We start from the raw sequence: 27,971 nt of genomic DNA on the forward strand, positions 1-27,971 counted from the left end.
CTAGAACCCCGTCCCCGACTCTGGAAGACTCTCAGATTTCCCAGACTTGCATTGGAGTTAACAGGATTCACCTGGAACAGAGGGTGTTGTCTACGAAGCGTTTGTATATGTGTGTGTTGGAGGGGGAGCTTGTATCTTTGTGGTGGGGAAGGGATGTAGCAGGAGTGACTTGTGGGGGTCAGAAATTACCCAGGCAAAGTGGCTCTGGGAAGACACAGGCAGAGCTTTGGGGAAGTTCTGCATTTCTCTCTCCACATTCATGAAGTTCGATATTGGCACTCGTAACTGACTACAAGCCAGGCTCCTGGGCCCACAACAGGTCAAAATAGTGGTATACTGATACACGTTTAACTGGCTTGGTGGGAGAAAGGGTAGTAAATAAAGCCCTGATCTACAGTGTTAGCCAAGTTCTCTGGTGTAAATGCTCCCACCATGTCTGAGTTCAAGCTACCAGAGTGATGTCACTGAACACGGAGTTGGAAAGAGATGTGCAGTCACACACCATATACAATAGTCCCACCATACAAATCTCAGAGACAAAGCTCTTCAAGTGCACTGATAAGAGAAAGTATAATAAAATAATTAGGCAGTGATGGGGTTTAAGTATTGATTACTTTTGTTTTCAATATAATTAATTACTTGCCTCTATAATTTAATTTTTAAAAATGACAGTGTCTAACAACCATTTTGAAAAATTCCTGAAATTTTCACACTCAGCTCTCATGAACCAGTACAGGCCTGCTTGAGCATAGCACTGGGTCCAAAGGAAAAGAAGAAAGTGCTGAGTGTGTGGGTGGAACATCTAACCTCTATGGACGTATAAGGCTCCTGCCTATTTCATCCTCTCCCTGGCATGATAAGTGCCCTAAAATAGGTCTAAGACAGAAAATAGGGCTTCTCTAACCAACAACTGCAACAACAACAATAAAACAAAAACAGAAAAACAAAAAACTTCTCCCTACTGGCATAAAAATTCCACTGTACTCATGGGCTAAACCATATCCATCTTGCAGATAGATATTGGAAGGATTATAGGAAGGGCAAGTTTTGAGGTATAAGAAAGATAAGAACTTAGCCAGGCGTGGTGGATCATGCCTGTAATCCCAGCTTTGAGAGGCCAAGGCAGCTGGATCACTTGAGGCCAGGAGTTCAAGACCAGCCTGGCCAACATGGCAAAACCCCATCTCTACTAAAAATATAAAACTTAGCCAGGTGTGGTGGTGCATGCCTATAATCCCAGCTACCTGGGAGGCTGAGGCAGGAGAATCATGAACCCAGGAGGCAGAGGTTGCAGTGAGCTGAGATCGTGAGTGAGACTGCCTCCAAAAAAAAAAAAAAGGTAAGAGCTTGAATTATATCAGAATAGATAAGACATTATCATAGAAGGTTCTGGAAGCCAGCTGTGGCATTTGGATGCTCAGTGCTTAGGTTGAGGAGAAGCAGAAGAAATGATGGAAGGAAACTCTCTGCACTTCACAATTGTGCCCTGGGCCAGTCCTGGCACAGTTCTTGAAGAACAATATTTCTTCATGAGATTCTTTTGATAAAGATTAAAAAACAACAACAACAAAACAACCTTCTGTGGTCATACAAACACATCTTCTAAAATAGGTCTCCCAGAATTCAGGCCACCGGGTCATTTTCAGTACCATAATGAGATCCAAAATGAGAAGGGCCTGAGGTCTAGGCATTACTAAATCCTGTCCCAGTGAGTACACACACAGAGGAAAATGACGAAATGTCATTTCGATCCATTTACAACCCAATAGACTTCTCCTTGAGTGGAAGCAGAGTTAGAAATTTTGTTCTAAAAATAACATTGTGATCTCTGGCCTGGAATAATCATGCCTATCTAAGGCCAGGCTAAAAGCATGTGCACGTGTGCAAGTGTGTGTAGGGTAGGATGAGAGAATGAACACTCCCTTGTGTGTATATGCAACAGTCATTTTCTTTCTATTTTTATATATTTTTCTAGGCAGCAGATGCAACTCTGGAGAAGAGGGCAGGAAAAGAGGCTGCGCTGCTGAGCACTTACCAGGACTTGTCAGGGCCCAGGCACCCTGCGAAGCACCTTATGTTGGTTATCCCACACTAAGCTCGCAAACCTCTCAAGTAGGCAACTTTGTCACACAGAGAGGCTGAGTAACAAGCCCAAAGTCAAACAGCCAGGAAGAGACAGAACTGTATTAAACTTATCTACTGGACCCCAAAGACCACTCTCTTCCCTACACTACTATCACATCCTTCCCTATCTGGACTGGAGTTGGCCACAGAAGTTGATCATCTCCATTCCTGTATACCCAGCACCACATTGGTCCCTAGCACAAAGTAGGGCTCACAAATATTTGTTGGATGTAGTGATTTCAAAACAAAGATTTAACATCTGAAAGTTTGCCTGGCTGCATGTGAATTGGGAAGAGACTCCACAACTCTCCTAGATCCAGTGACATGGCTCTAAGCGCCAAGACATTAAACCAGGTCATGGCAGGCTCTAATTCCTGTATTGCATTAACAGTTATTGGTGTATTCATGAGTGTGGCCCTGCTTGTCAACACTCCTCAGCATTCTTTGAAGTCAGATGCCTCTTAATGATAAAGATGCATTGGGTTGTACACCAGACCATGTCTATTTTTGGCTTTGGGGCACAGGGGTGCTTAACACTTTGAGAAAAACCCAATAGAGGAATAGCTAGATTTACAAAAAAAGAACCTGTTGGGGAGTGTTTGCATTACAAAATTATTTACCACAGGGTTTGTTTAAATAGTTCCAAATTTAGATTGTGTATAGAATATGAATCAACACACCCTGGCCAATGTGCACAGCACTTCCCAGGGCACGTCGATGCTGAGGGCACGGTGGAGTCTTTCCACACCTGCCCCTTCCTGTGCAAGGGGGCACGCGGCTCCTCACTCCTGCATCCTCCTTTCTCCTCTCCAGGAAGAGAAATGTCCCCTCAGTGTATGTTCAGGAAGTCTGGTGAAAAGACAGGCTGGTTGCTCCTGAGCAGGAAAATTTGAGTGGAAAAATAGAGACCTGGGGAAATTGGGGGGATGAGTAGAATGGATTGTGACATCTGCTAGGAATGTCACCTCAAACCCAGAAAACACCCAGCCCAGGGAGTGAGGCCCACCCTGTGGGACTGTGTGCCCAGGACTCCCGGGGCGTCTTGAGGGAGAAACACAGTCCCCACAGCACAGAGCCCCCACCCATTTACACTAGTTGGCTTCCACCACACAAAGGGGTAACATGAGCCAAATGTTTGATGATGAGGAAGTGAAGTGGAATGTGAGAATCCTCACTGCTGACGTCAAGCTAGCCTTTCATTTTATTTATACCCATGACACTGTGACACAGGATCTAATTTTCCATTGTATTTTTTCCTCTGTTGGGAACCAAGTGAAGACAAGTAATTTTGTGCCTGAGCCTGGAAAACAGTATTTTAAATTTGAAGACAGGGATGATATAAGAGTCTATATCTATCTTCATCCTGCCCCTCTTCCCTCGAATTACTAAATTAACTGTGGAACAGGGCAAAGGAGTAACACTCTGACAGGGCGTGGCAGCCTGAGAAGTCAGAGCTGGAAGCATCCAGTTGCCCGCTCTTCACTTGTGTCAGGCTGTTCCTTCCTGGCACGGGGGCTGGAGGGAGGCCAGGGAGCAGCGAGACTGCACGGCAGCCCTGGCACAGAGCCCCGGCTGCCGTCTGGGGATGAAACTGGGCTCTGGCACCAGGAGCGTGGTTCCAGCTCCCTGACCCAGAACTGCCTGTGCAGGGGCTGCTCTGCCACTTGTGCCCTGGTGGGATCCCACTCCTCCTGCCCCTCTGAGACAGGGCAGATTCAGGAACAGAGCTGGATCTGGATGAAATGGCAAGTCAGGGATGCTGCGGTGAAGGCAAGTCACATCCCTCCTGCAGAAGCAGTCTTTAGGGATGTGCCTGGGACGGGGAAGAGAATGATGTGTGTGTTCAGCAAGTGACAGAGTGGGCTTTACCGCAGCTCCTTCCTCTGCTGGCAGACTAGTGGCCTCAGCTCCATCAACAGCCTCCCTCCATTACTCCCCATGGCTTCAGGTCCAGACACAGCCTTTTCTAACGTGGGTCCCTCCTCCCACTCTGAAATGGAAGCTCCACCTGGCCCCTGCAGACCTGCCATGATTTCAGTAGGGCCTCTTTTCACCAGGTTTGCAATCATGTTTTTCAGCCTCTAACTCCAGAGAAATCTTGACTTCCTTGTACTTAGTTCAGAAGACGTTTGTTGTTCAGGATTCTGATGCAGAGGTCTGATAAGAGAGGCCTCGGGCCTTCCAAGTTAGTAAAGCTGACAGAGTCTGGAGATTCAAAAAATCCAAGAAATACAAGGACAGCCACACCCTGAGAGTTGGCACAATGCCAGCTCCTGTCACTTGAAATCTTCCAGGATATTTAGACATGGGTGTCAGTGAGTTTTCACTACATTTACCTTGGTGGTTGTGTTTGTTTTTTTTGCTTGCTTTTGTAAACAAAGGGTTTCCCGTAGCACCAACACAGTCAGACCTGTGTTTTATTGGTAAGATAAGACAGCATAATAACATAGTTCAGCTCCGAGAGGTGGGGGCTAGGAAGCCCCTCTGTGGAGGTACACATAAAGCCTAGAGCGGTGCTTCTCCCATTTTAATGTGCATCACAATCACCTGGAGGTTTGTTAAAACACAAGTTTCAAGGGCTCACGCCCAGCGTCTGAGGTGGACCCCAAAAATTTGTGTTTCCAAGTTCCAGGTGACACTGAGGCTGCTATTTGAAGACCACACTTTGAGAACTACTGGCCTAAAGGGCAAATAGGAAGTAGCCATGGAAAAAGAGTAGGAGAGGAGGTCAGAGTAGGCAGCAGCAGCAGCATGTGCAAATACCCGAGCTGAGAAGGAGTTTAGTGGCTTCAGGGAATGGAAAGATCTGCGTGTCTGGAAGACAGTGGATTGGCAGCCGTGTGGCTTCAGGTAATCTGAGAGATACACCTGACCCTCATCCCCATCCTGAAAATCACTCCAACGAAGCCACCTCCAGTTGTAGTGTGTCTAAGAAGAATAGTTCCACTGAGCCCCGGAGGTGTGCTGCTGCAGCATGAGATAATCAAACTGTGCCAACCCTGTGGATAGTGTGAGTGCTGAAAGTGATTAGGTAGGCAAAGGGCTGAGCACAGAGTAAATGCTCAGTGCACTGTAGTTTTCTCTCCTCCCTGACTTGAAACACGGCTCTATCTGAAGTTCCCTATTTTAGCTATATGAAGACATGTTCCTGAATTGGTACTGAGGTGCTATCCTGCACCTGCAAGCAAAAAGGGTTAATGTGGAGGTCACCCCTGAGACCTGAACTGGGGTCCTGTTGAGTAGATGGCTATAGCTAAGAAATCTGGATGCCACTTCCTAAGAGCAGTTTTGGGCATGTATGTGTTTTCCTCCATCATACCCAACTGATAAATGTCTCAGGTTTTAAACCAAAGGAAGCATGGATTAGGTTTTTGGAGCCAGAGTGCACAATTGGCATTAGATCCATTCCTTTCAGACTGCATTTATTGAGTGCTTACTCTGTGCCAGGTACAATGTTAAGTTTGGGAAGACAAAAGTGAACAAGACTGGGTCCCTTCTCTTAAGGAGCTGATGGTCTCACTGGGAGCTTGACACATAATTAACCACAGAGCAGTGGGATAAAAGCCACAACAAAAATCTATATAGAGGGCAAGAAAAACTCGGGAGAGGGAGCAGTTCTGCCTGGGGATGTCAGAGAAGGTCACAGATAGAAAGTGACATCTTTCCAAGCCTGGAAAGGAAACTTCTAGAGAATAAGCAGGACTGAGGATAAATGAACACATCTCCTTTAAGAACTTTCTTGTTATTGTTTTAAGCTCTGAACTAAATCATCGTTATGAGTTTCTAGGAGATACATGGCCACATGGTGTTAAATTTGATTTAAAATATTGCATAAGCTGATATATATAGAAACACATATGGAAACAATCTGAAAATATTTCTCCTCAAATATAGTGCCATTTGCTTTTACGAATTTGCTATTTCTAGATAAATATGTGAAATATGGTTTGGTCTTCTGAGACTCAGAAGAAATTATATCACTGTCCCAAGAAAAAATAACTTTGGTTGCTAATTCATTCATTCATTTATTTAGTCAGTCAACAAATATTTCGTTAGGAATTTCAATTTTTGAAGCACTGTAATAGTCCATCAGGGTAAACAAAAAGATGTAAGACGTTGTCTTGACTTCAGGACTCTTCAAAGCTTGGGAGTGAGAAAAATACCTGAATACAAATAATTCTAACACAAATCAGGAGTATATGATATGGGTGAGTACAAACAAAATGCTCCAAGTATCTAGAGGAAAACAAGCTATTTTCTGATTGAAATAATGGGATAAAGCTTGGTCATTTATGAAGGAGAATTCATTTGCATAGGCCTTGTAGCCTGGAAAGGGATTGGACTTAACAGAAACAAGCGTTGGAGAGGTATTCCAGGCAGATGGAAGTTTGTGAACAAAACAGGTGGGAAACTTGAGGTCACTTGGAAATGGCACTTTGTCCTATTTAGGGGTATGACTTGGGCAAAGAACTGAAATAGATGTCAGTCTCACAGCATAGTTTGAACTTCATTCCACTGGCTGTGGCTTCTTGGAATTTGAAATGCCAAGCATTTGTCACTTGGTTCCTTGTACACTTGTTTCAGTTGGCACCTCAGGCTTGACCTTAATCCTGGCATAATTCTGTCCAGCCCATAGGAAAATTTTTAAAAATATCAGTCTGTGTATGCTGGGAGTAGTAAAATCACAATGCGGCTCTAAAGCCACAGATTGGAAGTTGACCCTTTTCTTCAGGAATTTATGATTCCACATCTGGAGGTTACAAGAGATGGGTTTTGTGTCCAAATCCCTTCAGGAAACAGGTGAGGGCTTATTTACACAGGTGTGGGCAGGGTTAAAAAATGGTGCAGTGTCTGTGGACTTGTGAGACCCAGGAAGCTGTTTCCACTCCCTAGGCAGGTGGTAATGGGGCAGGGGATGAAGACAACATTGGAACTTGGAAAGACTTCTGGGTTGCCATGGAGGGATGCAGCTCCAGCCCCTGCTTGCCATCCTGTGCTCGTGCCTTTCATTGACTGAACCTGACTGACTGGAAGCCAGAGGGCCAGGGACCCACTGATGAATTCCCCACAAGTCAGACTCCTAGGGCACAGGACGAGGGAAGGAAGGATGGAGGTGATCTGGAGGGGCAGACAGAGCCTATCCAGCAGAACCTTTCTAGCTTTAATATTTCTATAATGCCAAAACAACCCAAACTACAGTCAGCCTTCGTTTGACAAGTATGTTCTAAACACCCAACTTGTTCTCAGCAATTTATTTATTAAAAAAAGAAAGGGAATCGATTGGATGGATAGATGAATGCGTGAATGGTGAAGGAGCCTCTGACTGAGAAAATTCACAAAATAATAACTCAACTAGATTGCAAGCTTGGCGAACCCAGGGACTGGACTGGGTTTGTTCATTGTTGACTCCTCACTGGCCAGCACTGAGCCTGAACCTTAGTAGACCCATAATAAACATTTGTCTGAATAACTTGACTGATGAAACATCAAGAGCACCAAACAACATAAAATATGCAATTGGGAGTCTTGGGACAGGAGAAGGCAAAGTTAGGGTAAGGAGCTACCGTTCTTGGACCTAGGAGAAGCAGACAGTGACGGTGTTTGTTATTCTGCTTCTAGTAACTTTTACGCCAAAGCTTCTAGCACTTCTCAGGGAACAAAGAACATCTGATGGTGATGGAGAGATAAAGGATAGTCTATCCGTCAATCATAACTAGTCACTTAAAAGAACAACATTGTAACACATCCCAACCTCAATTAATTCATCCATTTATTTATCCAGTGAAAATTTATTGAGTGTTGATTTTGTGTTTGGAAATTCAGAAATAAGACATAAACAGGCTCAGGCCTCAAGGAGCTTAGTCTGGTCGGAACTAAAGAAAAGACATTAGGAAATACCAGTACCAATGCTGACTGCGGGGAGCACAGGCTGCTGTGGGAGCAGCAGGAAACCTGGGACAGGCAGTGGGTGTCGGAATAGGTAAGTTGAGCATGGAAGGACTTTCCCACTTCTTCTTCTTCTTCTTTTTTTTTTTTGAGACGGAGTCTCGCTCTGGCACCCAGGCTGGAGTGCAGTGGCCGGATCTCAGCTCACTGCAAGCTCCGCCTCCCGGGTTTATGCCATTCTCCTGCCTCAGCCTCCTGAGTAGCTGGGACTACAGGCGCCCGCCACGTCGCCCGGCTAGTTTTTTGTATTTTTTTTAGTAGAGACGGGGTTTCACTGTGTTAGCCAGGATGGTCTCGATTTCCTGACCTCGTGATCTGCCCGTCTCGGCCTCCCAAAGTGCTGGGATTACAGGCTTGAGCCACCGCGCCCGGCCCCCCACTTTACTTGTTTCTGGCTTCCATCCCTCCACCAGCCATTCACTCCTCCACCATCATCACCCAAAAAGTATGTAAGCAAATGGTTTGTAATGCACATTTCTTTGATTTGGATGCATGTTATACCAGAGTGCCATAACCCAGCCAATAAATACATATGTAGTGTAGAGTCTCATCAGCTAATCAGTGAATGCATGTAGAGGTGGTCCCATCAGCCAATCAGTGAACACACCGAGGGTATGCTCCTTCCTCCAGAGTTTTCGGCAGAGAAAGAGAACAAGAGGTCAGGAGAGCAAAAGTGGGTGTCTGAGTTGGAAGGAGTAGACAACAGGTACAGGAATAGAGGCTGGAGATCCTGTAGACAAATCTGACTGCAGAATATTTTGGAGGATTCGTACTATTTATCTTCAACTCTTTGCAAACAAATGGAAAGTATGTGAGGAGGTTTATTTGTGCTTGTTTGGTTTTTTTGGCCTCTAGCAACTGTTAGGTACAAGATCTCAGAAAGTTACTGATCTGCATGGCCTGTATTAACACTGATTCATCTGACTTATGAAGGTGGTTGTTGGCTGATTTTTAAATATTGGAAATTTTGTTACAAAATTGCTTCATTCTCAGAGGTTTTGTTAATTAGGATATTCATGTATTTAACTTGAGTATTATGACTAGTAATGGGAGGAAAAAGCAATTTGGGGAGAAGAAACAGAGGGGAAGATAGAGAATAGCCTGTGAGTCAAGATGGAAGGGCAAATATTTCCTCATTTATCCATATTGCCCTCTTTTTTAATGTAAAGCCTACTAGAGTTGTGAAAATTTGCTGAAAATAAATTTTAACTGTTAGTTACATTTGGGAAATTGAAGTGCTTTTTAATTTACTCCCTTTCTCCCCCCATCTCATTTTTCAAAAGTAAGAAAAACGCTTCTAGCTCTAGAAAGTGTAGCAGAGTTAAGTGTATGTGTGTTTGTGGGGGTAGGGTGCGTGGCGTGCACTTTATTTTCTATGAGAACATTACTTCTGTTAGAGAATAACTCTCCATTTTGCAGTCTTTAAGGCATTTTGACTTTTGATGAATTTCTTTACTATTAGCACACTCTGTCCTTGGCTTGGAAGAAGTTATGCTGGAACCAACCACCGGCCTGCGAGCTGATTCTCTTACCTTCCGGCCATCTGCTTAAGTCTCCTTTGTCCTACTCTCTGTTTAGCCCTTGAAGGTCAGTAGTCTGTTTTGAAGCTTGGTCTGTAGGTCTCCTTCTCAGAGCTTCCTCTCTTACCTATATATTGATGCTGCATGAATTTTTAACTGTCACCCAAATACTTCCCTTCACTTGTAGACCTGTGTTTCTTCTTACCTATTAGGTATCCTTCCTGGGTGTCAACACACTCAAAACTTCTCCCCATCAGTGTTTGTTCTTGCCCACCCTGTCTCTGTTTTTATGGGAGGTAGCGGCATCCCCACTCACAGCCACTGAGTCACCCACTCATATTCATGTATATGATCCCTTACCAAGTCCTACTGTACCCCTGAATGCCTTTCCTATTCTTTCCTTTTTTTTCCATTCCCAAAGCCACTGCTCTCATCAGCTCTTTCTGGATTATTATTGTTATTACCTCTTTCTCCTCCACTGGTCTTCACTATGTGCTTCCCTCAACCACCAGGTTTTTATTTATACTGCACACATCTCCATGTCTATTCCTTGTGTCAAATCTTTCAGGAGCTCTCCGTTTTCTAGCTCTTCATATTAGGGAACAAGTCATTGAAACAGCTTCATTCTCACTGAGCAGGTTCTCAGCTCTCTGGGCTCTGCTGGTATCTCCTCTGCTGCATGACCTTGAAGAGTTGGCAGGCCCAAAGTATGGTTCTCCACCCTCTTCTCCTTTCTGATGGCACCCCTCCTCCCCACCACCTTAGGTGACCTCATCCAGCCCCACAGCTCATAGTAGCATCTATACACTAATAACTCCCAAATTTATGGCTCTAGCCCTGACCTGTCTACTGAGCTCAGACACATAGATCCAGCTGCCTCTTTGACATCTTCACTCTAATAGAGATTCTTATTTCACAAGGCCAAAGCAGAACTCTTGATTTCCCACCCATTCTTTTTTTGATCCTGTCCCATGTCTCAGAGAATGGTGCTACTGCCCACCCATCAGCTCAGGTCAGAAACCTAGGGGTTATCTTGTTTTTTCTTTCTCCTTACTCCACTCCCCACATCCAACCCATCACAGGTCCTGTCAACCTTGAATTCAAAATTCATGCATCCTGAACCTGAACCTTTCTATCCGTCTCCACTGCCTTCTCCCTAGTAACCCCCATCTCTCATGTGGATGGCTCTGACATCTTCCTGCCCTAGCAGCTTCCACCCTTCATCCCTAGAATTGATTCTCCACACAGGGACCAGAGAGATTTTCAAAAAGCAAATTATGTTGTGTTTCTTCTCTGCTTAAAATTCTCCCAAGGCCTCCTCCCTGGCCTGGACTCTTGTGGCTTCCTTGAACTCACCAAGCTTTTTCCTGCCTTAAGGATTTTGCATTTGCAATTCCTTTCCCTAGAATCCTATTCTCCCCAGATATTTGCATTTCCAGCTCCTTTGGGATAATTCATGTGCCAGTTTAAATGTCCCCTCCCAGGGAAGCCTTCTCTGGCTTTCCAAACTAAAGTGGACTCTACCTCAGCTTCTCTCTATTACAGTAAGTTGTTTTATTATCTTCAGATCATGATACAATGATCATTTTCTTTTCTTGTTAATTGTCTCTCTTCCTCCACTAGAATGTAAGCATCATGACAAGTGTGGATTCATCTTACAAATTTATCTTACAGATCTATCCTCAGCACCTAAAATAATTCTTGGCATATAGTAGTTGCTCAAAAATATTTGTTGAGTCAATGAATGAATATATAATTGCATAAATTTGACTCTGTGATAAAATACCTCACCACCGATTTATATATATGCATGTATATAAATGTGTGTGTATCTATATATATATACACACATACCTATATATGTTAGCTTGTTAGCGTCATCAACATCTTCAATCTTTGAAGAAGAAAAACCGAAAACCTGTTCAAGAGAACCTAAATGGTGCATCCCGTTTGTTTTAACCTCATCAGTGAAACCAGAATGGGGTTATCAGTAGATAACTGCTGCTCTTGCAGTCCTGAATGGTTGGGCTTCTATTTATTTCCTCTTAGAAAACTATTTTCTTCTTTTCCCATATCTTTGCTTGTTGAGTTATACATTGGAAGCAGGTAGATTCCACTGCACATCCAGGGTGACCAGAAACCAACTAGCCATCAGTCACATGAAAGCCACCTCACTCCTACTCGTATTCCAAACAACTAGACATGCAGCACCATAGGCAAAGCTGTGAACGGGGTGATGTTGGTTTTGCTGTCCTTTACCATCACCGTAGAACTGTCTACCCTTCCCAAGGAAGCAGTGTAGGAAGAAGAGAGTGATCAACAGAGTCTTATGAAGGTTTTAGAGGCACAAAGAGTTACTGCAAAATAGAAACATTTACAGTTTTTAAACTTAAGGATAGAGCAATGCCGAAGCAATTAAAAAAAACATTTTAAGGACATTTCAAGCCCTGTCAAATGTGGGTGGAGGAGATATTCATGGGCATGAGCAGGAGGAGGGTGGATTCTTTGGCACATCTCAGTTGGATGATGTCATGTTGGCTACTACCTACTCGCCTGGGTTGGTCCAGAGGGAGAGGACAGGGGCCCACACTGAGCCTGTTTCCCTCCTGGCAGTAGGGGTGCAAAGGGACGGACAGAGAGCAGTGACACAGTAATGGAAGTGGTGGCTGCTTGATATGGAGAACGAGGGAGAAGAACAGATGGCCATGGTTTGAATTTGGAGAGTTGTTAGTAGCATGAACCACTAGGAATCAGATTTGGTAGGGAGATGATGCTTTATGGTTCAGAAGCTTTCATTGTGTGATATGGATGGAACTCACACTTAGAGTTGTCCAGGAGGCCATGGGGATCATGAGAGCAGAGTATGCAATTTTAGATACCCCAGCCTCACCCCCAGCTAGACTTGGAATTCTGTGCCTTTGGTTTCTTTTCTCTTTTCTTTCTTTCCTTCCTTCCCTTTGCTTCAGTTCCCTCTCCTTCTCTTTCTTCCTCCTGTCCCTTCTTTTTCTTTCATCTTCCTCTTTCTCTCTCCCTTCTTGTTTCCTCTTTTAAAATCTTCTACCACTCCATAGTCTCTTCAAGGTGTATGGTAGGTGATAAACATCCAGCGGGTTAAGTGTTGGGCTCTGTTTCGCTGTATGATAGCAGGAGTGGAGGAAAAATACCATGTTTAAACATGAGGCGTCCAAACACACTTAAAACGTAACAAATACGGTATCTCCCCCTTATTCACAAGGGGTATGTTCCAGGACTTCCAGTGGCTGCCTGGAACCACAGATAGTACTGAACCCTGTATACACTATGTTATTTGCTATACGTACATACCTATGATAAAGTTTAATTTGTAAATTAGGCACAGTAAGAGATTGACAATATAACAAATAACAAAATAAAACAATTATAACAATAGACTGTAATAAAAGTTATGTGAATGTGGTCTCTAGCTCTCAAAATATCTTAGCGTACTGTAGGTCTTAGCGACCTCAACATACAATTTTTTTTTCTTGCCTTATTAAGTCAAGAACTTTTACCTTTTCACTTAAAGGAAGTGCATTACAGCTTCTCTTTGGTATATAGAATGGCCAGCATCACTGTTCTTGCACTTTGGGGCCATTATTAAATAAAATAAGGGTGCCTTGAACACCAGCACTGGAATACCACAACAGGAAAACTGATAGTCAAGGTGTCTACTCAGTGACTCACAGGGATGTGGTGGAGGTAGGGGATATAGCATGAAGACACTGGACAAAGGGACGATTCATATTCTGGGCAGGATGGAAGCAGGACACCTCTAGATGTTATCAGAATGGCATGCAATATACAACTTATCAATGGTTTATTCTGGAATTTTTCCATTTGATCTTTTTGGACCACTGTTGACTGTGGGTCACTGAATTGCAGAAACTTAAACTGTGGATAAGTGGGGACTACTGTATGTGCAAACCATCAGAACTCGGGCTAGTGGTTTTAAGATACTGTCAATTTTTATGCAATATCTCGGGAAAAAATAGACAAACTCCCAGTTGCCACAGACATGTACTGTAAGCAGACATCCTCCTAGTACTTCTTAACTGGCTCTTCCGGAAAATCCTCACTCTCTCGGGAGTGAATAGTATGGCTTTCCTTTTTCTTTTATAGATAGTGAGAAGAGGAATTCAGAGGATTTGGTGCCTTTATCCTTCCTCATCATCTCTTTGCTGTTGTTTTTCTCTTTTTTGTTTTCCTTTTAACTTACTTATTTTTCTTTCAGAAAACATTTATTTTTAACCTGGGTGAGTGTACCCTGAGTTTTTCAAAATGTCCTTTAACCTGTTGGGTTGTTTTTGCATCAGACTTTATTAAAGTTTTTCTTTTGCCTTGCTTTACCTTCCACAAATCTCAACCTGCACTTGATGCTTTACTTTCTGATTTCTTTGCTGTTCTGCTTTTCCTTGTCTACCCAGGCCTAAAAATACTATGATGTGAAAGAATGATAGATCATGCCATTAATTTAAATCACCTTGGCCCTTCTACCTAACCCCCTTTGCCTCACTTTTCTTTCTGTGGAAGGACAAAATATATTCGTTTGCTATTGCTACATAACAAAGTACAGATTCAGTGGTTTACAACAACACTTATTTATTATTTCACAGTTTCTGTGGGTCAGAGCCTGGGCATGTCTTTACTAGATCCTCTGTTTTAGGATTACTCTGAAAGTGGCAATCAATATTTCAGCTGGAGCTGCAGTTGCATCTCAAGGCTCAGTTAGGGAAGGGTTCACTTTCAGGCTCTCCTGATTGTTAGCAGAATTTACCTCCTTTTAGTTTGTTGGACCCAGGACCCTTGAACAAAGGCACCCTCAGTTCCTTGCCAGGTGGGCCTCCCCAATATGTCTGCATGCTTTATCAAAGCCAGCAAGAGAAAGCCTCTGCTAGCAAAACTGTATAACCTAATCTATGACGTGACATTTGGTCCCCTTTGCCATGTTCCATAGGTGGGCAGCAAGTCAAGTCACAAGTTCCACCCACACTCAAGGGGAGGGGACAACACAAGGGCATGGACACCAGGCGATGGGGATCATTGGGAGTCATCTTAAAGTTTGTCCACACATGGAGGAATGCTTTTGTGAAAAAATGCTTGGGCTCCTAGAAGAAGGTGGTGAAGGCCATGTTCATACTGAATTCCTGCCTTTTTGTAGGCTTTTATGGCTAATGTTAAAAATAATAATTTTTCCTCTTGTTTTAGTTCTAAAAATGACTTGATTTTCTTTTCTGCCATTAGAAATCTCATCTAATGAGACTTTCTCTCTGGATGAGAAAGTCAGCAGGAACAGATTGTTGTTGGTCTTGGTTTTGGCTGGGCTAACTCAGCACTGTGGGCAGCTGAGAAGGAAAAGGCCTTGCAAATGCTTTGCAGGCCTTTGTTCGGAATCTCTCCACCCCAGAGGAGCCAGGTATGGGCCAGGCGTGATAATGGCCTCAAGCAAGATGCCAGGACCGTTTAAGGCTGAGGCATTTAATTAGGTACAATGTATTACTTCCTGCAAGTGTATGAAAGCTTCATAGTATCTGCTTGGACATTTAGTGATACCAGCTACCTACACAGATTGGAGGGGAACTGGGTGGGGGGCGGCTCTAGAAGCTTAGCTACACCTTTGGTTTGATCCGTGTTTGACTCATGTTTGTAAATTGTCCCTACAATTAAGGCTGAGGGATAATTTCAGCCCCTAATAGATGTTCTTCAAGGTTTTTTTCTCCTTATGTTGCTCAGGCTGGTCTGGAATTCCTGGCCTCAAGATCCTCCCGCCTTGGCCTTTCAAAGTGTGAGGATTACAGGCCTGAACCACCGCGCCCAGGAGATGTTATTTTCATATTCATTCTTTTACTTGGAGGAAAAACTGTCTTTCTTACATACGATGTGATATATATATACACACACACACATACACTCCCCCCAATATCTCTAACTTGAAACTCTCTTTAAAATTATAGTGTATATGATTGTGAGTTGAGGGATGCAGGCAAATCTGATCTTTCAGCATTTTCTTGGGGGTAAAGGCCCAACGAGAGGAAAATGGAGACCTGTAGAGGGGGCGTTGGGAACCCGAATCCTGAGTCCCCAGAAAGGCTCCAGGTTTGGCAGCTCCAGCGAGACTGGACTTCCCTAGAGGGACCGGGAAGGTGTTGCCCGGAGCGGAGTAGCTCAGCGGGCTCAAAGTCTGGGCTCCACACACCGAGAGGGGCGCTAGGACCCAGGCACCCGCTGGCCTGGGGACGCGTCTGGAAAGTGAAGGCGCGGCGCGGAGGCTCAGGCTAGCGGCCAGAGTCCCACGGAGCAACCAGAGCCTTCACGTGGGCACGAGGCCCGGGGAGTGGGGTGCAGGGTGCGCCGGTCGGTGCCCTCCGTGCGGGGCTAAGGCGCCGGGCACCGACACCGCCAGGGCGCCCAGCAGCCGCCGGCCTCCGGTATGGACCAGCTGCACTGCCTACCGAGCGCGCGCCAGGTGAGCCCCCTGGCGCGGGGGACCGCGCAGCCCTCGGCCGCCCCCTCGCACCTGAGCACCCGGCCACTGGGCACAAGCCCAGAGCTGGCTCCAGGTCCCCCTTTCAGACACCCAGGTGTTAGACTGGCTTTTTTTTTCTTTTCTTTTCGCCCTTAGTCCCTCCGTGTCCTAGTGCCAACTACCTCCTTCCTTTCCAGGCGGGAAGCACCTCGAGCGTCTAGTGTAACCGTCAGGTTTATTATTCCCAATAATAATTGACCACAGACAGCCGCTGTTCGCGTCTACCTGGTGCTTCTTAGCAGGAGCTGGACCTGTTTCTCTGTCCGGCCCGCTCCGCCGGCTCCTGTTGCGCCTAGTGTTTTCCACGCTTCCCCGGCGTGGACAGTGGGGCCCCTGCTTTCCTCCTCATGCTTCCAGTGGCTGCAAAGCTGCCTCCCCTTTCGAGTAGTGAGTCGCCAGCAGCCCCAGCCTGGGGTGTGTACACGTGTGTGTGCGTGTTTGCACGTGCACCTCAGTGCCTAGCTCCAGCGCTCAGGACTCTGCGATGGGGCACCCACCCCTACCCCTACCCCCACCCCCACGCCCACCGCTACCCCTACCGTTGCACTAAGTTCTAGGGACAACGCTCGCTGGGTGAATAGACGGAGCGTGGACTAAACCACCCGCCTCATCCCCTGTGGGAAGGGATGTTTGGAGGTGGAAAGAAGGAAAGGGAGAGATGGAACGTGTGTACAAAGAAGGATCCCACGCTGCGGGATCGCAGGCAAGTGCGCGGGAGAGCAGTCTGTGGTAGGGAGGGGCGTTCAGTGCAAGGGGGAAGCTATGCAGGTGGCGCTGCCACTCTGAACTTGGGGGCTTTCTGCTGGGCGTTCAGAGTGTCCCCTGAAATGCACCTAGTTACCAAGATCAAAGTAACTGTGCTCCTGCGGACTGTTGGTGGAGTTGAGGCTTGCAGCTGCCTTTGCAAAGGCTTGGCTAGAAGCCTTGACCCATCCACAGACTCCTCTATACCCTCAAGACTAGCTGTGCCCATCCATTCTGCTTCTGGCTCAATCTGACACCAGTTTACCTGTCCCCAGGTTACCAGCTCCAGAAAAACACTGCTGGCGGCGAGGTGTGAGTTACTAGGACTGTAAGACCCCCGCAGTTGAGCGGTGGTTATTTGCCCAGGTCGCCTTCCCTGGACGGTCGGGAGGTCAGAGTAGCTGGAGGCGTGCTGGCTGATAGTTACAGGTGCTTCTGTCTGAACCTGAAGTTGGACGTGCAGTGCTAACCTAGAAGAGAGACTTCCTCTAAACTGTGTGTTGAGAGACAATCAAGGAAAACATTTACACAGGGTCCCGGGGGGAGGCGAGGGCCAGAGGACCCGCCCTCTTGGATTTTATAACGCAGCAGTTCGCATTACCAGTTCTACTTGACTGCCCTCTTGACCTTGAATAAGTTATTTTAACTTTGTAGAGGTTCGGTTTTCCAAGAAGCAAAAACAGAAGAATGACAATTCATCAGCAGTGGCAAGAACATGGATTGGGAGGCCAGGGAGTTGGATTCCAAGCGCCACCAGTACCACTGACCAGTTGTGAAACTCTGGGCAAGCCGTACAACCTGTCCTGGCCTTAGCTGCCAGGAAGGCTCAGAGCCTTTAATTCCGGATTGATTCCACTCTGGCAGTAATCTGCCAGACTTAGCCTATGAATGCTCACTAGTTCTTTGCAGTCTTGCTACAGATTGTACTTGGTTCCAAAGAGCATTTATGGACAGAAGAGATACTAGATCAGTGGGTGAATTGAATTTTAATTCCAATCTGTTTATAGGGCTACACAAATCATTCAGGCTTAAAGATCGGTGGAAGTAAGCCTGACTGGTTTAGTTAATGCTTAGAATGCACTGGGAAGGATCTCACATAGAAAGTCCTGGTAAAGTTTGGGCTTGGTTATATAATCCTGGAAGACATCCTTTCTGTGCATTTGAAAGATTCCAGCCACAATTTCCCTGTTACAGGCATGAGTAGAGGGGAAGCCCTAGACTGACCCCTCAGTAGAAGACAGCCCAGTGTCTTGCAGAGCCCATCAAGGCCCCTTAGGTTATATCTGATAAACAATTGACTTACCTGGGAATGACTCAGTTAATATCAACTTCTCAGAAAAGCAGCTTATCAGCTTGGTAATGAAATAGTGAAATTGTCTTTAAAAGCTGTATTAAATATTGAATGCCTAAGATTGCCAGAGCTTATTGAGATAAGCACTGCTTTTTTTTTTTTTTAACTTTATATGCACGTCTTATTTTTATTTATGGAGAATCAGTTAATAAACACATTTTAAATTCAATATATTATGTATTTGCTTTTTAAATAACACTGCTCTTTAGCTTTTTAATTTAGCTTTGGGAAGGGAAATAAGCAGGATGACAATTTTTTTTTTTACTAGATAATTATTATAAGAGATTAAGAAGCCACAAAGAACCTTATTTCTTCAGGTTTTCAGAGATGAATATCATCATAATGGTGAATATTTTTTAAGTACTTAGGCACTAGGCATTGGACTAAGCACTTTATGTAAACACTCTCATGTAATCCTATCAACACCTTCTGAAGGATGTGCTATTATTATTATTATTATTATTATTTTGAGACGGAGTCTTGCTCCATTGTCCAGGCTGTAGTGCAGTGGTATGATCTCGGCTCACTGCAACCTCTGCCTCCCATTTCAAGTGATTCTCCTGCCTTAGCCTCCTGAGTAGTTGGGGCTACAGCTGCACACCACCATGCCTGGCTAATTTTTGTATTTTTAGTAGAGGCAGGGTTTTACCATGTTGGTCAGGCTGGTCTCGAACTCCTGACCTCGTGATCCGCCCGCCTCAGCCTCCCAAAGTGCTGGGATTACAGGCATGAGCTACCGTGCCAGGGCACTATTATTTCTTTCAGTTTTACAGATGAGAGAATTGAGGCTTCTCATCTGAGATGACACAGCTAGTAGGTGGTGGAGCTGAACCAGCCAGCTGGGTGTATTTACAATGATCCAAGTGACATGCAAGAAATAAGAAAAGGGGAGGGCAAAAAGTGTCTGCTAAGTGTCAGATACTTTATACACCTCAGTGCATAGAGATTAAAAAATCTTTTATGAGTGGTAATTTTCTTTTCTTTTTCTACTTGGACTTTCTTGCTTTTATCAATATGATCTGGGTATCTTTTCATGTCAGCAAAGAGATTGACTCCTTTATTTTTAACTATGTAGGCTTGAGAGCAGATGGGTAAACTGTAATTTATTTAGCCAATCCCTGTGAATGGGCATTTGGATTATTTCTCAGTTTTCAAAGTCACATACAGTACTTGTGAAAGATCACACAGTGGATCCGTTAATCTATATATTTCTGCATACCTGTTTAGATATTTCTGGTGAATCTGTTCCTAGGGGTGAAATTATTATGTGAAAGATCATGGTTACTATTTAAATACATACTTTTTTTTTTTTTTTTTTTTAAACAGAATCTCCCTCTGTTGCCCAGGCTGGAGGGGAGTAGTGCATTATTGGCTCACTGCAAGCTTGACCTCCCCAACCAACCGGTTCTCCCTCCTTAGCATCCCAATTAGCTGGGACTACAGGCATGCACCACCATGCCCAGCTAATTTTTTAATGAGTGTAGAGAGAGAGTCTCACTGTGTTGCCCCAGCTGGTCTCAAACTCCTAAGTTCAAGCAATCCTCCACCTCAACCTCCTAAAGTGCTGGGGTTACACGTGTGAGCCACCGTGCTGGCCAGATATATACTTTTAAATAAATACTGCTAACTTGCCTTCCCCAAATGAAATGTAATTTCTGATTTGGGGTCCAATTCTTCCACTAAAAGTCCATGTTTTTGGACTTTTGATAAATCATTTAATCTGAAAGGGTCTCAGATGTATTATCTATAAACTATGGATGGTAGGACTTCTTGGTTGCCAAAGTCTGTTCCAACTGTGAGATTCTGCAAATATGTGCAGTTAGAGGTCACACAAATGAACTGTCCATATCTGACCATTTTTTGCCTACAAAAACAACAACTTAGTATGATTTTATCTAATATCACATGAATTCCTGAAATATCTGTTTTTGGTACCCTGGCTTTTCTGAGGCAGCTTTGTGTGAGAGAAGTGGCTAGGCTATGTTGCAGTCACAAATCAACCCTGAAACCTCAGTAGCTTAAAAAAATAGAAAGAGGCTGGGCATGGTGGCTCACACCTATAATCCCAGCACTTTAGGGGGCTGAGGCAGGGGCATTGCTTGAGGCCAGAAGTTTGAGACCAGCTTAGGCAACATAGTGAGACCCTTCTTTAAATTTTTTAAAATAAAAATAAAAGTAAATAAATAAAATAATAAAATAAACTAAAAATAAAAAATAAAATATAAAGATTTATTTATCACTCACATGTTATGTCCAAAGCAGGTTAGCAGAGTGCCCTGCTCCACAGAGGCACTCAGGGCACCAGGCTATCAGAGCTCTGCCATCTTGTAACTGCACTGTCTAGAACATGCAGTCTTGATGTTCCTATGGCAGGGGAGGAAACAGAGACAGTGGAGAATCAACACCTGCTTGTAAATGCCTTGGCTCAGAAATGAAGCATATTTCTTGTATTTACAGTCTTTTGGTAAGAACTAGTCACACAGACCTCAACCTCATGCATGGAGACAAGGAAATGCTTTTTGGTGTGTCCAGAAAGAGGAAATGTTAAATACATAGGGCTCTGTATTAGTTTGCTAGAGCTGCCATAATAAAGTACTAAAGACTGACAGCTCACACAACAGAGATTGACTTCCTTATAGTTCTGGAGGCTTTTAGCCTCCAGAACTATAAGGTATCAGCAGCGTTGGTTAATTCTGAGGACCTCTCTTCTTGGCTTGTAGACAGTCATCTTTTCCCTCTGTCTTCATATGGTCTTCCCTCTGTGTGTCATGTCCTAATCTCTTCTTACAAAGACACCAGTCATATTGGATTAGGAGCCACGTTAATGACCTCATTTAAAATTAATTCCTCTTTAAAGACTCTATCTCCAAATACAGTTACATTCTGAGGTACTGGGAGTTAGGACTTCAACCTAAGAATTGTGTTGAACACAATTCAGCCCATAACACATTGTCTCTGTCGGACAGCACATCCTGAGGTGTAGTCATGTTGTTGTCATTGGAGGGGCTGGTAGGTTACTGAGCCATGTTATGGGGTCATCCTCCTCTTCACCTCACGTCCATCTCCTCCTGCCCCCGCGCCCCCTGCTATTTCTTAACCCAAAATGGTTATTTTTCTGAATTCCCTGGGTAATATTTAAAGGGGTCCAATGTTACTACTTATATCGAGCAAACTTTTATTGATGGTATTGGCTGTAATGTGAAGCAGGGTGGCTGTGGGTCAGAGATGGGAAACCTAGGGGTTAGGAGCACGAACTCTGAAGCAGACTATTTGGGTGCTCATCCCAGCTCCATTGCTTGCCAGTGGTATTCCTCATCTGTCAAATGGGAATAGTAATACTTCCCTTGCAGGGTTGTTGTCCTGATTAAATGAGATAATCTATGTAAAGTGGTTGGCACAGACTAGGTATCAAAAATGGTGACTATTATTATTTGCAGCTTCAGAAGCTCATGGAGCCCTTCACACCCAGTGTCCTGCATTCCAGCCTATGTCCCAGCATACAGACAACCCAGAGGCTCTGCCACACAAGCTCCTAGGGCTTCCCTGGCGTGCCCAGGAAGCATGTATTTGTTAGTATGGCAGTAACTGCATTACCACGTTAAAGCTCCAACAGCCTATGCATATTAAAGTCATAGGTTCCTAATTAGATTGTACAGCCAAAAGGAACACAAGAGACTATCCCATTAAATAGCCCCTTAAAATTATTATCCTTGTTACAGTTAAGACAATGAGAGTTGGCAGTTAAATTGATTTGAAAAAGCAGCATTTCAGTTTTTCTAAGAGGCACCCTCTTCCTCTCCTGTTTTAATGACCTTAGAATCAGGATGTGTTAATACCTGAGAGATAGGCTTGGAACCATTTCCCATTGACCTGCCTGGGAAAATGACTGCAGACTCACCTTCTCATGCCATCTTTTTCTTGGAAACACAGCAGTTGGATTGCTCTGAACCTGGGGTGAATTATCTGTCTTGATTATTGCAAAACTATTGATTCCTGAGACTGCATTAGGATTGGAAGAGCTATGAGTTGCCCAGTGGCCTTAGGCCTCCATGATTGGAGCAAGAAAGAATCCAGAAGGAAACCAAAGCAGTGGTTTCTCCTGGTCAGGATGAACCACACTCTTCATCTTTGGCAACTATGCGCACCATAGTGTGCATAGGGGAGGCCAAGACTCTGCAACTATGAGTAGTTGCTGGGCCTTCCTATGAGATAGCAGATATTATGCAAACTGTGTTTCCTATTCTGTTTCCTACTAGAAAGCTAAATAAAGGCAGTGATAGATTAAAACCTATTGTGTCTTGTGAATTGATGACCAGTCTGAATCTGTGACCACTACTGCTGGTGGTACAGCTTCTTATAAATTGCTGTCAGCCAGGCAGTGGTTGTAATGGATTTGTCTATGTGTACATGGTGCACACAGTTTCAGCTTTTTATGTTTTCAACATTTGTTGAAGTAGGTGCATGGTTGATAATACATGTGTTGAGTTTAATTGCTGGCTAAGATGACTTCACAAAGGTTACACTATGATTTGACCTTGACACAAAAGTTATTGTTTATACAGGAAGTCAGGGAAATAGAGCATGGGGATAAATTTGATATTGATGAGGCAAATATTTGGCATTGGAGGGATGATGCAATTTCAGTTTTGTTTTGCTTGTTTGTTTTGCAAGGTAGCAGCCAAGTGCTTTTAAGGAAGAAAAGATACCCATAAGTACCTGCAGCTAGATTTATGTTTCAGTATTGAGAGATGTGCAAAGGGGTTACCTCTTATATGTCAAGTAACTAAACTGAAGCCAGGAGATATAGCCTCATCTATAGATGAAAAAAAATCAAAGCAGTGAGTGGCCAGTGGGAGCAATTTTCATATCTTGTAGGACTGTTGATGTTTGATGGGCAGCATTCTTTTCTTAGTGATACATAAAGTGATGGCATTCCCTACAATTAGTGGTATTTTAGATTTGATGAAATATGGCAAAAATGGCCAAGAGGGGACTAGAATCTAGAGCTTCTATCTCTCAAGCAGTCTACTTTCTCCTACCCATACCAAGGTATGCATTCCCTGACCCTGGTATTGTCTGACTCCAGCCCTGGTTTTCATCTTCGAAAGAATTTTTAAACTTTTCCCTAGAAGATTGAGACAATTACACTGAAGCATAAACAAATGAAAAAGCAACCATCTAGCACACGTGGCCAGCCAATATTCTCCACTGTAAATATTACTCCTTTTGAGTGAAACTTATGAAGGGTGATACTAAGGTCAGGACATTACTAAGAAAGTAAGTGACTTAATAAATGTATTTATTACAAGTTCTTTACCATTGTGTACACGTTTAAGAGGCCATGGTTGATTAAGTAGCAGGAAAACATGACTTATCTAGGGTTTTAGCATCTATTTTCTAGTTCCAGTTAGTGTTAAAAAATAAATTCAAGACCATCTTTGTTGGAATAGAATGCAATTGAAATAGAAAAAATTAACTTGCTCAGAGAGCTTTTAATTAAATCTTTGTTTGAAAACTGTACAAAAGACCCTCTTAGAAACCTAAGAGTACTTTAGAAAGTTGAGGAGTTCTAGATCCTGTCCTGGATTGAGATGGAATGATATTAGGAAGGTTGAGATGAATAATATTGATAAGGACTTACTATGAACATCTTTGTCAAACAGCCATTGAACAGCATTCATGTTTAAAGTGCATCATTTCGCAACACTCATTTTCACATCTTGAAGAGGAAACACCCAGTTTTATTCCAGAATAGCATTTTCAGGGGGACAGTGGCCACTAAAGTATTTTCACAACCTGTCTTTTCTTGGGCGGGTTTTTCTTTTTAAGGAAGGGCATTTTTGATATTTTGATATGGCGTGCATTGGGGCTTCTCAACGTGCAGTCACTCATATCGTGAGAATAACTTCTGTTGGAAAGACCACAGCTCACCCACTGATCTCTGCAACTGCAGAAAATATCTCACGGCTGCAAGGATTGCACAAGAGGAAAATAAGTAGGAAGGTAGAAGTGGGAGGAAATAGTGAAGGGAGTAGAAGGAAGGCTGCTTAGAGGAAGGATAAAGCAGTGTATTTCAACCCTGTGCATCACAACACACAGAGGACAATGTAATATTGTCTAGGACATTTGAGTCAGTGGACAAGGCTCCACTGCTTTGTCTGCTCCAAATGCTGAATGGGTGACCTGAAGGCTTAGAGAATCAGTACCTTGCTTCTGTACCAGTTCAGCTGGTACCCTGATGAGGAAGTCTGAGAGTAAAGCATAGCCCTCAGTGGGGGAAGGGAGAAGAGTCTGGGGACCACCACATTATCTGCTCCTGCCTGTCTCAAACATCTAGATGGCTTCTTGCTTTGACCCAAGTGTAGTCTGTCTTCTCTTTCTCCCCTAAGCCCTTCCCACTGCCTTTCTAGGGATTTGCCCAGTCTGCAGGGTTTTTCTCTGCACTACAGCAAGCACTGCTGTCATTCACACCCCCTCTTCCCTAGGCTTGAAATCTGGAAGGCAATGAGAGCTGTGAACAGCAGGGGAGGACACAGGTGGCCTAGGACCCTTGCTTCCCCCCTCTGACTTGTCATCCTTAAAGGACATATTTCTATTATTCATGCGACACATAATTAGTGAGCATCTAATATATGCCAAAGATCTTCTTCTCTTGAGGCTTACCTCCAGGTGTGGGGATAAAGTCAAGAAGGAAAGGAAAGGAGGAGAAGGAGAAGGAGAGGGAAGGGAAGAAGAGGGAGGGTAGAAAGGATGCAAGTGTCAGATGTGGTGAGCACCAAAAAGAAAGATAAAGCAGCAAAGAGCAATATAACTGTCCAGGATGGGGTGGGGAACATTGCCATATTAAATAGCGTGGTCAGAGAATGCCTCCCTGATAAGGTAATATCTGAGCTGAAGCCTGAAGGAAGTGGAGAGTGAGCCATGTGGAAATTTGTGAAAGAATATTTCAAGTGGGAGGAATAGTGGGTGCAAAGGCCCTGAAGGAGCATATCGGCGTGCTCATGGTACATCGTGGAGGCTGCTGAAGCAGGAGGGAGTGAGCAGGGGGTGCAGCAGGAGCTGAGGGCAGAGAGGTTGTGGAGAGCCAGGCTGCTCAGGGACTGTGGTCTGCTATAAGGACCGGGTCAGATGGGAAGTGGGGGGGTCTGACAGGTTGTAGGAGGCTCACCCTGGCTGCTTACGGAGAATAGCCTGAGGGGAGCCAGGTGAAGCTAGGAGACGTACTAGGAGGCCATCAGTCATCCAGGCAAGAGGTGTTGGCAGCTTAGACCAGAATGGTAGCAGTGAAGATGGCAAAAAATGGTCAGATTCTGAATCAGTTTTGTAAGCGAACCTAACAGGATTTGCAGGCAGATGGAATATGGAGTGAGAGAAAGTCTAGGGTGACGTTAGAATATCTCTAAGGCCCCTTCCAGCACTAACATGGTATGAGTTATCATCAGCCTGTTCATTAGGCTTTGCCTGGTCCTTGTCCTTTGCCTATGTTCTTATTAAGTCTTCTCCATGAGTTGAGTCAACTAACCTGGTTGTTATCAAGGGTGATTGTGGTCTTTGTTTTTGAGTGCCAAAATGCCCTTTGGTTTCCCTGGAGGGGTAAACCTTCCAGGGAGTTCTAAGCCCAGTCCTTGACTGCAACAGCTTAACAGGTCATGGTCAAAATAAAGGCTGCTTTCCCTCTGGAAGCCTTTCTTCATTACCAAACTTGGAGTGCCACTAAGATGGCTTTAAAGGAGAGGGGTGGATCTAATTTGTTAGCTGAAAAATATTGCTCTTAATAAGTGAATCATAATTAGTGGAAAGATGAGAACCAATTCCATCATCTGTTGCAGAATTTATTTGATAAATGAGATAGTAGAAGAGAAAAAGACACCTACAGTCTATAGTTTAGGGGCCAGTACTAAGTGAGGCTCAATGAGAAGCCAAGAGAAAGCAATTGCTTCACTGAAATCTTATCTGACACACAGGTGAGTGTGATGGAGGTGCTCCTGTCATCTGCATTTCACTTTGCCCTGGTAAGGTCTGACTGGTGTCAATCATGGCTTTTACAGACCTAAAAGTTGTGTTCTCCTCATCACTTTGGCTCTAGCACATGAACTGGTTGTGTGAACGGTTGGCCAAGACCTTCCCTTGCAGAATTGAAACAATCTCTGGTTTCTCAGTATATGCTCTAGGAAAGCTTTGATTGACTGAAGACAAAATAGGCCCAAGAATAATATGATTCGTAAGGGATGGTGAATTTATTATCTTATGCTTGGTGGCCCAGTGTATCAGTCAGCTTCAGCTACCATAACAAAATACCACACCCTGGGTGGCTTAAACAACAGATACTCATTTCCTCACAGTTCAGAAGGTTAGAAATCCAAGATCAAGGTGCTGTCAGGGTTGGTTTCTGGTGATGCTCCTCTTCCCAGCTGGCACACAGCCACTTTCTTGCTGTGTCCTCACATGGCTTTTTCTCCGTGCGTGTATGGAGAGAGCTCTATGGTGTCTCTTCCTCTTTCCACAAGGATTTCGGTCCTATTGGATTAGGGCCCCACCTTTATCCTCATTTAACCTTAATTACCTCCCTCAAGGCCCTGTCTTCAAATATAGTCATATTGACAGTTAGAACTTCAACTTAGGAATTTTTGGGGACAGACTTCAGTCCATAACATGAGGTAAATGTTGTAAGTTTTTTTAAAAAATGAATTTTATTGAAGTATAATAATTTATGTACAATAAAACATATGCTTTTTTTTTTTTTTTTTTTTGGAAACGGAGTCTTGCTGTGTCGCCCAGGCTGGAGTGCAGTGGCATGATCTCGGCTCATGGCAAGCTCCACCTCCCAGGTTCACACCATTGTCCTGCCTCAGCCTCCCGAGTAGCTGAGACCACAGGCGCCCACCACCATGCCCAGCTAAATTTTTCTGTATTTTTAGTAGAGATGGGGTTTCACTGTGTTAGCCAGGATGGTCTCGATCTCCTGATCTCATGATCCACCTGCCTTGGCCTCCCAAAGTGCTGCAATTACAGGTGTGAGCCACCGCGCCTGGCCAAAACCTATTCCTTTTAAAGCAGCGGTCCCCAACCTTTTTGGCACCAGGCACCAATTTTATGGAAGACAGTGTTTCCACAGATCCAAGGTGGGTATTGTTTTGGATTGATTGAAGCACATCACATTTACTGTGCACTTTATTTCTATTATCATTACATTGTAATATATAATGAAATAATTATACAACTCACCATAATGTAGAATCAGTGGGAGCCCTGAGCTTGTTTTTCTGGAATTACATGGTCCTATCTGGGGGTGATGGGAGACAGTGACAGATCATCAGGCATTAGATTCTTATAAGGAGCATGCAACCTAGATCCTTCACATACGCAGTTCACCATAGGGTTCGCACTCCTATGAGAATCTAATGCTGCCACTGATCTGACAGGAGACGGAGTTCAAGTGGTAAGGTGAGTGAGGGGCAGTGGCTATAAATAGAGATGAAGCTTTGCTTGCTTGGCCTACCGCTCACCTCCTGCTCTGTGGCCCAGTTCCCAACAGGGCATGGACTGGTATGGGTCCATGGCCCAGGGGTCGGGGACTCCTATTTTAAAGTGTACAGTTTGATGAATTTTGACAAACTAAGTCATCATGTAATGTGTCCATGTAATCACTACCACAGTCTAGATACAGACCAGTTCCATCAGCCTGAGTCATGTGCTCCTTCCCAGCCAATCCCAACCCCCACCAGAGACCCCAAGTAACCAGTGT

General features: G+C 44.2%; 1 protein-coding gene across 1 annotated transcript in view; it reads left to right on the forward strand.

Annotated features, from left to right (window-relative positions):
* PDE8B (phosphodiesterase 8B) overlaps positions 1 to 27,971 on the forward strand; it is a 370,628-nt gene that overhangs the window by 111,571 nt on the left and 231,086 nt on the right. Inside the window, exon 3 of the mRNA XM_033179929.1 lies at positions 1,976 to 2,478. Within this exon, the coding sequence (XP_033035820.1) occupies positions 2,449 to 2,478 (30 nt within the window). The 5' untranslated portion in view covers positions 1,976 to 2,448. The remainder of the gene's footprint in view (positions 1 to 1,975; positions 2,479 to 27,971) is intronic.

Source organism: Trachypithecus francoisi, unplaced genomic scaffold (assembly GCF_009764315.1).
Source record: "Trachypithecus francoisi isolate TF-2019V2 unplaced genomic scaffold, Tfra_2.0 Lachesis_group2, whole genome shotgun sequence".
In the NCBI taxonomy this organism is placed as follows: Eukaryota; Metazoa; Chordata; class Mammalia; order Primates; family Cercopithecidae; genus Trachypithecus; species Trachypithecus francoisi.